The sequence below is a fragment of the Mytilus edulis genome, chromosome 4 (genome assembly GCF_963676685.1).
Source record: "Mytilus edulis chromosome 4, xbMytEdul2.2, whole genome shotgun sequence".
In the NCBI taxonomy this organism is placed as follows: domain Eukaryota; kingdom Metazoa; phylum Mollusca; class Bivalvia; order Mytilida; family Mytilidae; genus Mytilus; species Mytilus edulis.
The window spans coordinates 86,582,975-86,595,964 of NC_092347.1; the positions used below are offsets into that span (position 1 = coordinate 86,582,975).

General features: G+C 33.4%; 2 protein-coding genes across 2 annotated transcripts; one reads left to right on the plus strand and one right to left on the minus strand.

Annotated features, from left to right (window-relative positions):
- The first annotated feature begins 4,655 nt into the window (after positions 1–4,655).
- LOC139520881 (uncharacterized) lies at positions 4,656–7,088 on the plus strand. Its single transcript, XM_071313903.1, has one exon. The coding sequence runs from the start codon at positions 4,782–4,784 to the stop codon at positions 6,261–6,263; it is 1,482 nt and encodes a 493-aa protein (XP_071170004.1). The 5' UTR covers positions 4,656–4,781; the 3' UTR covers positions 6,264–7,088.
- A 797-nt stretch (positions 7,089–7,885) lies between these two features.
- On the minus strand, positions 7,886–9,736 carry LOC139521582 (uncharacterized). Its single transcript, XM_071315059.1, has one exon. It carries the CDS (start codon positions 9,734–9,736, stop codon positions 7,886–7,888), a length of 1,851 nt encoding a protein of 616 aa, XP_071171160.1.
- Positions 9,737–12,990: the final 3,254 nt, after the last annotated feature.

Genomic DNA, 12,990 nt, shown 5'->3' on the forward strand with positions numbered 1-12,990 from the left:
TTGCCCTTTATTGTCAATTTTTAACCATTTTTCGTAAATCTTAGTAATCTTTTAGAAAAATCTTCTCCTCTTAAACTACTGGGCCAAATTTAACCAAACTTGGCCATAATCATCATAGGGGTATCTAGTTTAAAAAATGTGTCCGGTGACCCGGCCAACCAACCAAGATGGCTGCATGGCTAAAAATAGAACATAGGGGTAAAATGCAGTTTTTGGCTTGTAACTCAAAAACCAAAGTATCTGACAGGAAGTAAAATTGTTGATCAGGTCACAATCTATCTGCCCTGGAATTTTCAGATGAATCGGATAATTGGTTGTTAGGTTGCTGCCCCTGAATTGGTAATTTTGAGGAAATTTTGCTGTTTTTTTGTTATTATCTTGAATATTATTATAGATAGAGATAAACTGTAAACAGCAATAATTTACAGCAAATTAAGAACTAAAAATAAGTCAGAATGACCAAAATAGTCAATTGACCCCCTAAGGAGTTATTGCCCTTCATAGTCAATTTTTAACAATTTTCTTAAAATTTGAAGATTTTCAATAACATTTTCCACAGAAAGTACTGTTATAGAGAGATAATTGTAACCAGCAAGAATGTTTAGTAAAGTAAGATCTACAAACACATCACCATCACCAAAACACAATTTTGTCATGAATCCATCTGTGTCCATTGTTTAATTTCACATAGACCAAGGTGAGCGACACAGGCTCTTTAGAGCCTCTAGTTTTCAACCTTAACATTTTTGCAGTCTTATAATGGTATGAAGTTGTAGTTTTCTGAAGACATTTTGGTTATCAGACAATACATTAATTTATAAGTGTGTGGATCTCTATGAAATTGTACTACAAGGTTCCACCAAAGGAAGGTTGGGACTGATTTTGGGGGTTATTGTCTGAACTGTTTTAAGAATTGGGGGCCATAGAAGGGTAAAAAACAAAAATCTTGTGTCGGGACAATAACTTGTGAATTGATTTATGGATATCTTTGAAACTGTACCCCAGCAGGGGCGGATGCAGGAATTTTCGAAAGGGGGGGTGCTAACCCAGGACAAAGGGGGGGGGGGGGGTGCAGGGGGGGGGGGTGCAAAACATATGTCCCGATACAAATGCATTGATCGGCAAAAATAAAGGGGGGGTGCGCACCCCCGGAACCCCCCCCCCCCCTGGATCCGCCACTGCCCAGGATTCAATACTTAAAACGGATGATTGGGAATTATTTTGGGGTTGTGGCCCAAAAAACATTTTGGAGTAATTGGCCAAAAACAGATTTTTCGGCCATTCTGTATGTATGTGTCTGTCCCAAGTTATGAGCTTGTAATTCAGTGGTTGTCGTTTGCTGATGTGTTATATATTTTGTTTTTCGTTCATTTTTGTACATTTTTTTTCAAGTTTGAATTGTTAAACATTTGTCTTTTCGTGGCCGTTTATAGCTGACTATGCGGTATGGGCTATGGCTTTATGGTGACCTATCGTTGTTAATTTCTTTGTCATTTGGTCTCTTGCAGAGAGTTGTATCATTGGCAATCATAACACATCTTTTTTTTTATACATACGTTAATTTTTGTAGAACATTGAACGTTCGAAAATGGGAAACAACAAAGTTATCAAACATACTTTATTTTCGACTGATATGAAGAGCTACAGCCTGTTTTTGAGTACTTTAAAACTTGAAACGAGGACTATAAAATTTATGACAACCAGACAAAACTTCTATAGTCTATGGTGCATAAAATACTATAAGATAAATAAAAAAATATTGATCACACTATGCATAGAAATCTAGCTATTGGCAGCATCTATTCCGAATGCTGAATACTGAAATGTATACATCTGCAAATTTTGCAAAAGTGATGCAGAAGCAAAAGAACCAAGTGTTATGGTAGCACCTTTATGGTGCCAGTCTCAAAAAGAAATCATAAAAAAGCAAGGCATTGGTTTTGTAAAGCTGGTAATTAAAAGCAGTTTGAGGTTGTTTGGTGTTCCTTTTGGTTTCAAAACTAATAGGATATTTTCCTTAAAGTTAAAAATCAGAATGTCGATTTTTGAGTTTGTATGCTTTGCTTATGTGTATCATATGTTTTTTTTAAAGATTATTTTATACCTCCTATTAAAGAAAAAAAGTACTAGTATAAATCAGTTTAATATTTTACTTTTAATTTTTTTTTAAAAGACATGCTTTTAGAGACTGTAAATAATTTTAATTTTAATATTTACGTTTTGTATAAATGCTTAAAAAAGACATAGTTGTATACATATTTCTTATTGTAGTGTATGTTTTTTTTTTTATTTCTAGTTTTAATTTCTATACTTCTATATTAATCTTAATAAAGACCGGCAAGGAGGCTATTTTGCAGGAGCCGGTAAAACAGCCCCTAAGAGACTAATTTTTACTGTTCATTGCTGAATGTTATGTTTCTGTTTTTTTCTAATACTATAACTTCTATAAGCTTAAATGTCATCTGTATTTGGTGTATGAAATGAATATGTATGGTGTACAAGTTTGTCTTGACATTATCATCTGACCATCAACATAACCTGATTTTTAGGGTATCTGGGTTCATCTTTAGTTTTCCTGGTTAAGTTTGTTTCGTATAAACTATATGCAATAGATCAACTATATTTGATGCATGTAATGATTGTAAAGTGTACATGTCCGTCTGGTATCTGACCTTAGCCTCGTTTTCCTGATTCCTTTTCGATATTAAGTTTTACTGGTTAATTTGTTTCTTAGATGGCATTGCTCAATAGGTTAACTATAATTAAAGCAAATTTGAGGTATATTTATTTCCATTTGGGTGTATCTGATCCTGACCCCAGTGTCTTGGATCCTGTTCAGTTGTGATAGTAAAGCTTTATAGTTACGACCATCAACATAATATCAAAGCACTGGCTACGATTACATGAAAAAAATTACATTCCCGTATGTTGTTTATGGGAGCATGTTTTAGCCTGACGCATTTTGGTGAAACCACTCTAAGCAACCATCACAAACGAGTGATGCAGTAATGTGCACGTCTGTTTTGCATACTGTTCAATATAATTCTGCATTATCCCTTTTTGAAGTTAAAGAAACTTTCAATGTCTGTCATGATTCATATGAAAACATACTTTTTTACTCTTTGCGATGTTTTTATTATATTGTGAAGGCAATTTAATGATGTAAATATTTGCCGAAATGTTGAAACTGGTGGAATCATGCTTTCTCTTTCCAAGTCCAGATATGATGTGATCGTAATTTTGTTCTTATTGGCAAAAAAAAAATTAAAAATAAGCATCACAATTATAAGGTTTAAGTTTAATAAATCTTGCGTACATTGAAGTGCATTAATATGTTACAATAACGCAATGTTTGTAACGATTACATTCGTAATTAATTGGATCCTTACCCAACCCTGTATTCCGCAAATTAGTCTCCAATGTAACAATAATTTTATTATTATTGTTACATTTCCATGTAACCGTAGCCAGTGCCTAATATCAATGGTTTGTAAAGAAGGTCTTGCCTGTGACACACAGGTGTTGCTTTACAGAACGTGGCAGTGACATCATTGTCTTTGCGTCAACAATTGTTAAGCAGAATAGACCTTGCTACTGACCAGTGACTTTCAATTAATAACTAATTTTCAATACTAACAGTTCTGCTAAAGATACTTTAATAGAAACTACTTATGATAGACAATTATATTTTCTATTAAGTTGCATTGATATCCGTACATCTCAGTTTGAAGATCATTTATCTATGGTTCCTATTGAAAAGAATTATTTTAATAGTTGGTGTGTGAATGATCAGTTATGCTAACGGATACATGTCACCTACCTCAACCAATCGCATGCTGATTAACTACTGATCATGTTGTGAAACGTGCAGTATTTCACATTTGAGAAAGAGACATAATAGCGCGGTTTTAAATTGTCTGATTATTTGACTTTTGAGCTATACCTGTCCAGTCTCATGGGTCCTCATTTTTATGAAACTTTCAGTAATTCATATTTGAGAAAGATATCGATATCATTTTCCACGTACATAATGAGAAATTTTTCTCAAAAGATTGCCGTCCTTTTAGGGGAGTCGATATGATTTATTTGGAATAAACACGAAAAACAAGGATTTTTCAAATTCAAGCACAAAGAAAGAATGAAAATTTCATAGTCAAATTGCTCATCTCATGTTCAAAGTTTCTTCAAGTTTAGAGGCGACATATCTAAAAAAATTTGATTACCTTGTTTCCATGGAAACAAATCATTATGACAATTTCTATTAAAGATGCCATATCTCCTCATGACCATTTACAGTTCACATTCAGTTTGGTTAACTTTCCTATTATTCGCATTTGTTCTGTTTTCAATGGTAACGTCAGCTATTTTTAAAGTTCCAACGACTGCACATCTACATACGGTGTTTCTCGTGATGATGTTGTTACTTCAACATTGGCGCAGTAGTCCCCCTGAAAAGTCTTGGACAAAAAGTGGAGATATAAATTAAATAGCAAAAAAAAAAAAAAAAAAAAATTAAATAAAAATAAATAAACGGAAAGCGATCGTTCTAAGTGACGTAATAAGAACAAAAATCTTTAGTGCATATTTCTCGAGCATTAAGTCAACGATTTGAAATAGTGTTATCTTAATCGGTCATATTTTCAAAACCTCACAGGAATGTCAGTTGACATAAAAGGTATGAACAGGTACGAATAATCACCTTGAAAACGAAATGATACATAATAACTGTAGTAGGTGGAATAATCCTTGAGGAAGACAACAGATTGTCTGATAGATATCAGATGTACCTTCTTGTCTTATCTGTACGCTATAGCATTTCTATAAATATTGTCAAAGCAAACATGGAAGGAAAAACGTCGCCTGGCATTAAACGAAGCGTGTCTATAAGCAGACGCATGTCAATGATTGGAGGACCAAATATGAGTGGAAAATGGAATCGAATAATGTTCATTGTAATTGTGATAGGTTTAGGATTTATTTCAGGCAATTTTGTGTATAACCTCGTCCTTGGAAAACTAAGAGAGTCCAATACAAAACAGTTCAAAAGACATAATATTCACGATCTTCCGGATTCAAGATCAGGAATTAGTATTAAAAAAGATCTGAGTATTCAGTTGCGTGATTATCTACCGAGAAATGTTTTCATAACAACAGGGAATTGGTACCGACAAAGGGAGAGTATCAAACTTTTTTTACAAACATATCCGGATGCTGCAACATATCATCTGTATAGCTTTCTGGAGGATGACTCTCACAATCCTTTCTTCGTGGCTTTTGACAAAAATTTAATGAATATTGTGCAATCTAGAATTCTGTCGGATGCAAATGAAACTATTTCAAAACATATTAGTAAATTTGGAAGTGAAAGCATTCGCAAAAATTTGTCTTCAATTGATTTTGGTGCATGGCTTATAGACACTTTCCATCAGGATGATTATATTATTGTCAGGATGGAAAGTGAAAACGAGACTGCCATAGCGAGACGGTTACGCAAAATAGGCGCACTTGATTGGATAGATAAATACTATACCACCTCACGTGAAAATAGCACCCTTTCTGTTTATCACGAGGTATTTAGAAAAATGAATATTCCACTTTTTATTTGGAACGACGATGAAAACACTTACAGTGATTTTGATGAATTAAACGGCCACAAAGGACCACCAAGAGCAACAAACATTATACTTGACTGTGGCTATTACGAAAACTTTTTATTTGTCATGTATGTGCCTCTTGTTTCAAAGCAAGCTATTTATGCTCTTGAAGTTTTACAAGCGTTTAGTGGACCCAGGTTTTTGCAGACGGCTTTATTTCTTTCCAGAAATTTCATCGTTAATCAACCGAGTTTAACCGAATCGCTTGCTCATTCAATAAACATAGGGTTATATATGGTAAATAAGTCAACCATTGGAAACGCATATGGGTACCATCAAATGAGGAACGAGTTTGTAGAAGTTTCAAAAGTTTTGCAACAATTTGAAACAAATCCAGTTAAAATTCAGTATGTAAATACAGTTGGTTTTGAAAAAGAGGCTGAATCGAACTTATGTAATGAAAGGGTTGTTGATATTTTCAAAGAGTTTTTAAACATTGATTATTTACTTCCGCAATTTATTCAAGATAGCAGTATCAAAGTTGAAAATATAACTAGAAAACACGGACAAATTTTTGCACTCGATCTGGCAACTGAAAACTCTGAGATGTTAATGATTTATATTCTGAAAAAGTATGGAGGAGGAATGATTGGGATCAATACGTGCTAACTTTTTGTAAATATAATGAAGGGCATTTTTTTTTCTAAATCTAAAAACCCAAATGAAATGCAAAAGCTAAGTTTTAGATAGCATAGGGATAACTGGTCAGTCGAGAACAAAAGATGCGTTTTTTTTGTTATTCTATTCGAGTGTAAAAGAGTTGAACAAAGCAACATGATTTTGAATGAACTGGGCGCTAAAGCGTATACGATCAACACTTTAAAAACTCTATATGAAAGAAGCATGATGTAATGTTACGGAGAGTACGTGCAGTCAAACGAAAAATGTCACATTTTATGTAAATCGATTGTTGTTTGTCTATCAAAGTTACGGAATCGTATGAACATATGTATGTAATGCGATTATTCATGTAACCATCCTTACTTTAAATTAAAACCTTGCATATATTAATTCCTCATTTCCATTTCCAATTTTATGTACAGTATGAGAATGTTTATTTTTAGAATAAGCTTTTAACCAAATTATATATATACTATTTTGAAAAAAAAATGTTTTCATATACATGTTGTCTTTTACAATCACTAGTTATCAAGTAATATTTATTAAAAGCTTATTATACGGACATGTTTATGACGTCCACATGTGCTGCTTATGGGTAAAAATATTGATAAAATTTCTACACAAATAATCTACATAAGTTACAATTATTTTAAGAGTTTTCCTAACAATAGTCGTAGGGATGACATATTTTCTCTAAATGCATCAACTCCAACAAGTATTTGTTCACGTCCTCGGGAATTCAAATTGAAGATATTATGAGAAAGGAATCAAGATAGGCATATATGTACATAAAGATTTTGTTTGGAATTATAACATGATCAAATTTACACCCATGAGTAAGCCAATCAACGTGTTATATATTTTCAAGTCTGATTTTAGTAATGCGATATCATGAATATAAATAATAAATAGACTTTTTCACATGTAAGGCATATGAAGCCATTTTATGGCCCTATAGTTTGGGAAATTGGAGAAGGCGCCAGTCTGGACAAGAACTAATTAAACGGCTCTAATGAGACTATTAACATTTCTAAATCGAGGACAATACCATGACCAAAAGAAAAAGACAGACATTGCAAATAATAATTTAGTTACTGTGCTTTTCTAATTTTAGGAACGTAGTTTTCCTTCATTGTATTCTGATTTATGTTAAGAAATTCTTATTAAAGATATGTTTTTTTCATGATCGAACGTACTGTATTCTTAATTTTTGAAGATATAACGTTATTTTGGGACACATGTCTTTTTATTTAAAGACAGCATTGTTATTTTTGAAAAATTTTCTTGGATGTCTTGTAAAGTTGTGATGCTAGGTTGCTTTCTCTTTGGCGTTTATATTCACTCGGCGTAATTTTATCAATGTACGTTTTTGAGTCTTATGTAGACCGTCTACAGTAGACGAAACGCGCGTCTGGCGTACTAAATTATAATCCTGGTACTTTTGATAACTATTTGACATTTGAGTTTGTTACTTGTAAAGAAATCACGACACATTTTGGACGTTTCAAATACCTGTTGGTTCCCAATTTTTTCAGAGTTTTACAAAATTAGTACAATTGTTGCTTTTAGAGCAGAGATTAAATACAGCTCGAATTACATTTTATTATAAATTAACACGTGGAGACTTCAGGCAGCTCGTTTGATAAATCTAGATGTGGACGATTGTTTAAGCACATGGAGAAATCGTTAAGTATTGTGTTTTCCGTCCGTGGTAATATTCGTGGAAAGTAAGGTACAGGAATCTTGGGTATTGTTTCATTTTCTAACACCTCATTCGAAATGTCAACATATGATTTTGCGAAGAAAGTATCGTCATTGTTTATATATCCGCTTATCTGAGTGTTTGCTGTGTATGTCTTGGATGCTAATGTTACGGCAACGTCAACTGTTGGACGGTATTTTGAAACAAAACCTAGGGGAAGTGACGTTATTCCTGTATATAAAGGTAGCACAAACACGCATCCTGTCATAAAAAGAAACAAATGACTCCCATCTACAAATATTACAGCTAAAGTTCCAATTAATACAGCAAAAACAGAATAACCCCAGAGGTTACGAAATGCAGATACGAAAGGGTTTGACTGTTGAAATTCAATTTCCACTGCTCTTTGAGGTTTCCACTGGGTATTGTTGAAGAGAATCGCTTTAAAAGCTCGGATTATCCGAACACTTCCGGTGATAGCCTCTGGTGTAAACTGCAATACAGAAGCGATAGACTCTATACATACATATTTAAAGTTGCGCTTATTACATGTCGCAAATTTTGGAAAAATAACAACAAAAAACATGATAACTGCTACTGGTGCATTCGGATATGTTAGCGATGTAAAAAGATGAATAACTACAAACAATAAAAGAACAGGTTTCATAAACATTTGTCTGAGCGCAGAGTGAGCTACGAAAGAAGAAACTAAATCTAATTTGGTCGCCGTTCTGAGTTTTGTCTCAATAAATTTTGATTTTTGAAATTTCTTTTGCAGGAATCTCATAGGTTTGCCAAAAATGTTATGAAAAAAGTATATCGCCAATAATATTTCTCCCTTATTCCATCTTCGTTCTCTGATACTCCATGTAACGTAGTTGTAGGATGGCATTTCTTGTAAATGAATATTTCCAACATAAAGTGGGCGTAAAATTGAAGCTTCGAATGTATCATGACTAAGAACATCTATAGGTATTCTCTCTATCAAGTTGTCTCTACTTCCAAGAATTTTATCAATGTACACTTTATTGCTTATTAGTCCTTTTCCAAAAAATGAGGATTGTTCTAAAATTTCTGCCATTGAATTCGTCAGAGGCTCGTTAATTGCTTGACGCATTGATTCAAGATGCATAAAGATTGTGTCTGTTTTATTTATACAATCTAAAAATATAGCCGGTTGAATTATTCCACTTTCAGGATTAGCGGCTGCAATATCTAACAGATTGAATGCTATTGCTTTACCGACTCGTGTATCACTGTCCAGCACTAAAGTATAGCTGAATCTCCTACCTTCTATGTTTCTTACGTCCTCAGAATAATGAAACAATGGCTCTCCTTGCTTTCTTGCTGCACTGGAATAAAATTGGCTATCACAATACGTATAAGCCTCAGTTTCACCTTCAGAAAGAAGCATTAAATCCTGATATTGTCCACACTTTCGCAAAACTGATGATATTCTATGAATCACCATGAAGTCATTAACAAAATTAGTACAGATCTGATATAGATAGATTGTTCTGAATTCGTCATTGTCAATATGTTGAAAATTATTCCACACAAATCTCAAACGAACGTTATCAATTCCTTTCAAGTTTCCATAAGAAAATAAAAGTCCTTCTTGATAAAGTTGGTCAAAAATTAAATTACGATAATGATCGCGCACAATTAGTTCGTACTGTCTCAGTTCGCTGTCTTTCGTGGCGCTCACCAAAACGCTGGCTGTATTAGAACCTATATTTCCCATGTATGCTTCATACATGTTCAGCATGCATTCATCGATGTCTTCTTCACAAGTAGCAAGTAAATTATAGTTTAAAATTAAAGTCAGATGCTGACCATCGGAACTAGCCACTTTCCTAGTATGACCTCCAAAAAGTAAACAAAATATTGTCTGAATAGGATATTCCAACACAAAACTCTGAATAACTGATAAAACTAGAACCAATAATGTACCACTAACGATATGTGTCTCTTTCCAGTTCACGTTTAAAACATTCAAAATAAACGTAACAACGGCAAGAAAAATCCATGATCCAAAGTACAAAAGAAGTCTTAACCATCTTTCCATTTACGAACGACTTTCTATCGTTTGACCATTTTTACATTTTATATAGTTCGTCATAATCCGATGCGTAGTTAAAAAACAGTGACGGTCTTATTCCATATTTACATTTTGTCCCAAATTTCGACTTAGATGCGTATATCTTAATCTTCTAGAAATGTTTATGCCAATTATTTCTTTTTTTAACTAAAGTGTGAAAAGAATACATGAGCATTTCGATCGAGAAAAAGATTCTCAAAATTGTGTCTGCTGTTTTTGTAAATGTAGAGCTCGAGTAGAAGCATGAATTGTTTCATAAATAATTAGAAAGTTCTCGAGTATTTCACTAAGATCATTTAGTGACCTTTGTTTGATTGTTACCATCTTACAAAATGTAAATACACCGTCCAGTTTACTTATAAATGCCATAAAAGCCAATGATTTATTCATTTCATATTTTCAGCCTTTCATTGATGTAAACAATTATCTAATTGAAGCAAACTATGTCCTCAACTCATATCACATATATCGCCGACGTTTAAACAATCATTGTTAGTCTTAAAACAAATTTACTTGTTCCGGTTTTTATTTTTTCGAAGAATTAAGTTCTTAAATTTCTTTTAGTGTTTAGGAATTATACGTAAATCAAACGAAAAGAAAGAGAATCAGTCATTTCAAGTTTTGCATGGATTAACGTTAAAATTATAACATGAAAAGATAAGAAAAAAAAGAATAAGTACTGTGATTGATCCATAGAAAGGGAATGGCAATTATTCACTAATAGTTAACGTGATCCACAGGTAGAAATAAATACAACCCTTCAGGTAGGGTAATTCCGAGAAGGACAATGTGCACAGTTAGCAACTGTCTCTAAACAATAATATTAGCATTTTTAAAGGAATTTTTTGAAAAGTTAACTCTCGTATTCAGACCGGGTTTTTTTTCTAATAAAGTTTTATCACACACCGTTCAAAGCAAACACATCCTAACAAAGTCGGAACTCTAATATAGCATATCCCTACTTTCGAGTGGCTTTGTTGGTCCCACTTTAGTGTGTTCGTGTCGAGGGCAAGATGTGCTTGTTTCAATACCCGGTAGGGTCGTTTATTCTTAGCGACAACGACATCGAATGTCAAAGGCAGCTTTGAAATATCGGACGACTAATGGTAAATCACCCAGCAGAATGAAAGAAAATAGTGCAACCAAAATTGCTATACCAGCCACCCCAATAACACATGATGAGGTTCGACCGTCAGGCGCACTACTCAATGTCCTTTTGTAAGCGGAAGTTGTTGTTTTATCGACAATCAGATCGTTTTCCATACTCGATATGGCTTCCACAAGCGAGGGGTCATCGGTAGACAGGTACAAATTTGAAGCATGTGAACAATTCACTTTGCATTTTGTGTCGTATACTGTTGATGTAAAATAATAGGTTTCAGTGTAATTGACTGTCGAAGTCAACGTAAACATCGTACTATAATTATCTATCACTCTCGTGGTTAGTAATGCTACCGATGTACTTGTTACTATCACATGGTCGGTTACATGTATAGTTTCAGTTACATTTAAAGTCTCAGTAGTGCTTATTGTTTCGTACTCTGTTATAGTTTCAAACTCAAGACAAGATGTATCGGTAGCTGACATGCCTGATTGGACTAAGACAAATGAGGGTGTGAAAGCTGAAATGTAAAATGGTAACATTAAGTTATATATACACGTGACAATATTTCAATAATTTTGATAAATCGTTAACTGGCAATTTGTTCATTTAGTTTGAGAATTGACGTGTACCAAAAACAATGTCTGTCAGTCATATGTTTCTTTTTATCGGTTTATACTTATAATTATGTAATTTCTACGTTTATTCATCGGTTTATTCATTGATTTGTTACTGATGGTTCATAACAAATTACAGTGTGTCAGTTTATTATCCACAAATAACAATAAATATTAATACAGTAAACTTAACATGCATATCTTCAATTGTAAATCAAATTATCTTAAAACAAGAAATAAGTGTCTGCAGATTCCAAAAGTGTTAAAAAGTAACAATTCATCACTACCATACTGGTGATACGATACGAATAATCTTGGTAGTAGTTCTCATAAAAATATGAAATGTGTTTTAAAAACTGACGGATAGACAGACAGATGAGGTGAAAACACAAGAAATAAAATATATATATATATATGTGTATTCGGTGTCTTGAATAATAAGAGGCAAAAATAGTTTACTGCAGTTCATAACTTTGTTATATTCGTTCTTTGTATTAGTTTTTTTTTGAATTTTCAAATACTTTGACATCAAGCATCACTGAAGAAAAATTTATTGTCGAAAAGCGCATCTGATGCATTGAAATGGTTTTGATATGAGCGTCACTTATGAGTCTTTTGCAGACGAAACGCGCGTCTGGCGTATCAAATTATAAGCCTGGTACCTTTGATAATCCTTTACCGTTAATGAAATTGGAATGGGACAAATGAACAAAAAGGAAGTAAACTGAGCGAATTGCATGATTTCCATGCGGAATAAAACCCAGTTCGTCCAATAAATAAGAGCATCCTGCTGTACATACAGCACATATAATAAGCACCATGATAAGTAAAATTGTCACAGAAGAATATAGGAAACCATTAATCAAGTATAGATTAAACCCTGGTTATGGTACATTAAGACCTGAGACACTAAAACAACATGTCTCTCCAGAGTAAATCACAGAGTTATAGTACCGTCCAGCACACATAATTATGCATTAATGATGACCGTAACACCGATGTCTGTCATATATGATTCTTTGTGATTGCCTTGTTGGGCAGGTTGTGTTTGCGTTAGAACTTCACGCTGTATATTTGGTAAGCATAATATAAATATGCGCCTAACTTATTATGTCTCTCAGTTTTAGTTTGTAACCCGGATTTGTTTTTTCTCTATCGATTTATGAATTTTGAAGAGCGGTATACTACTGTTG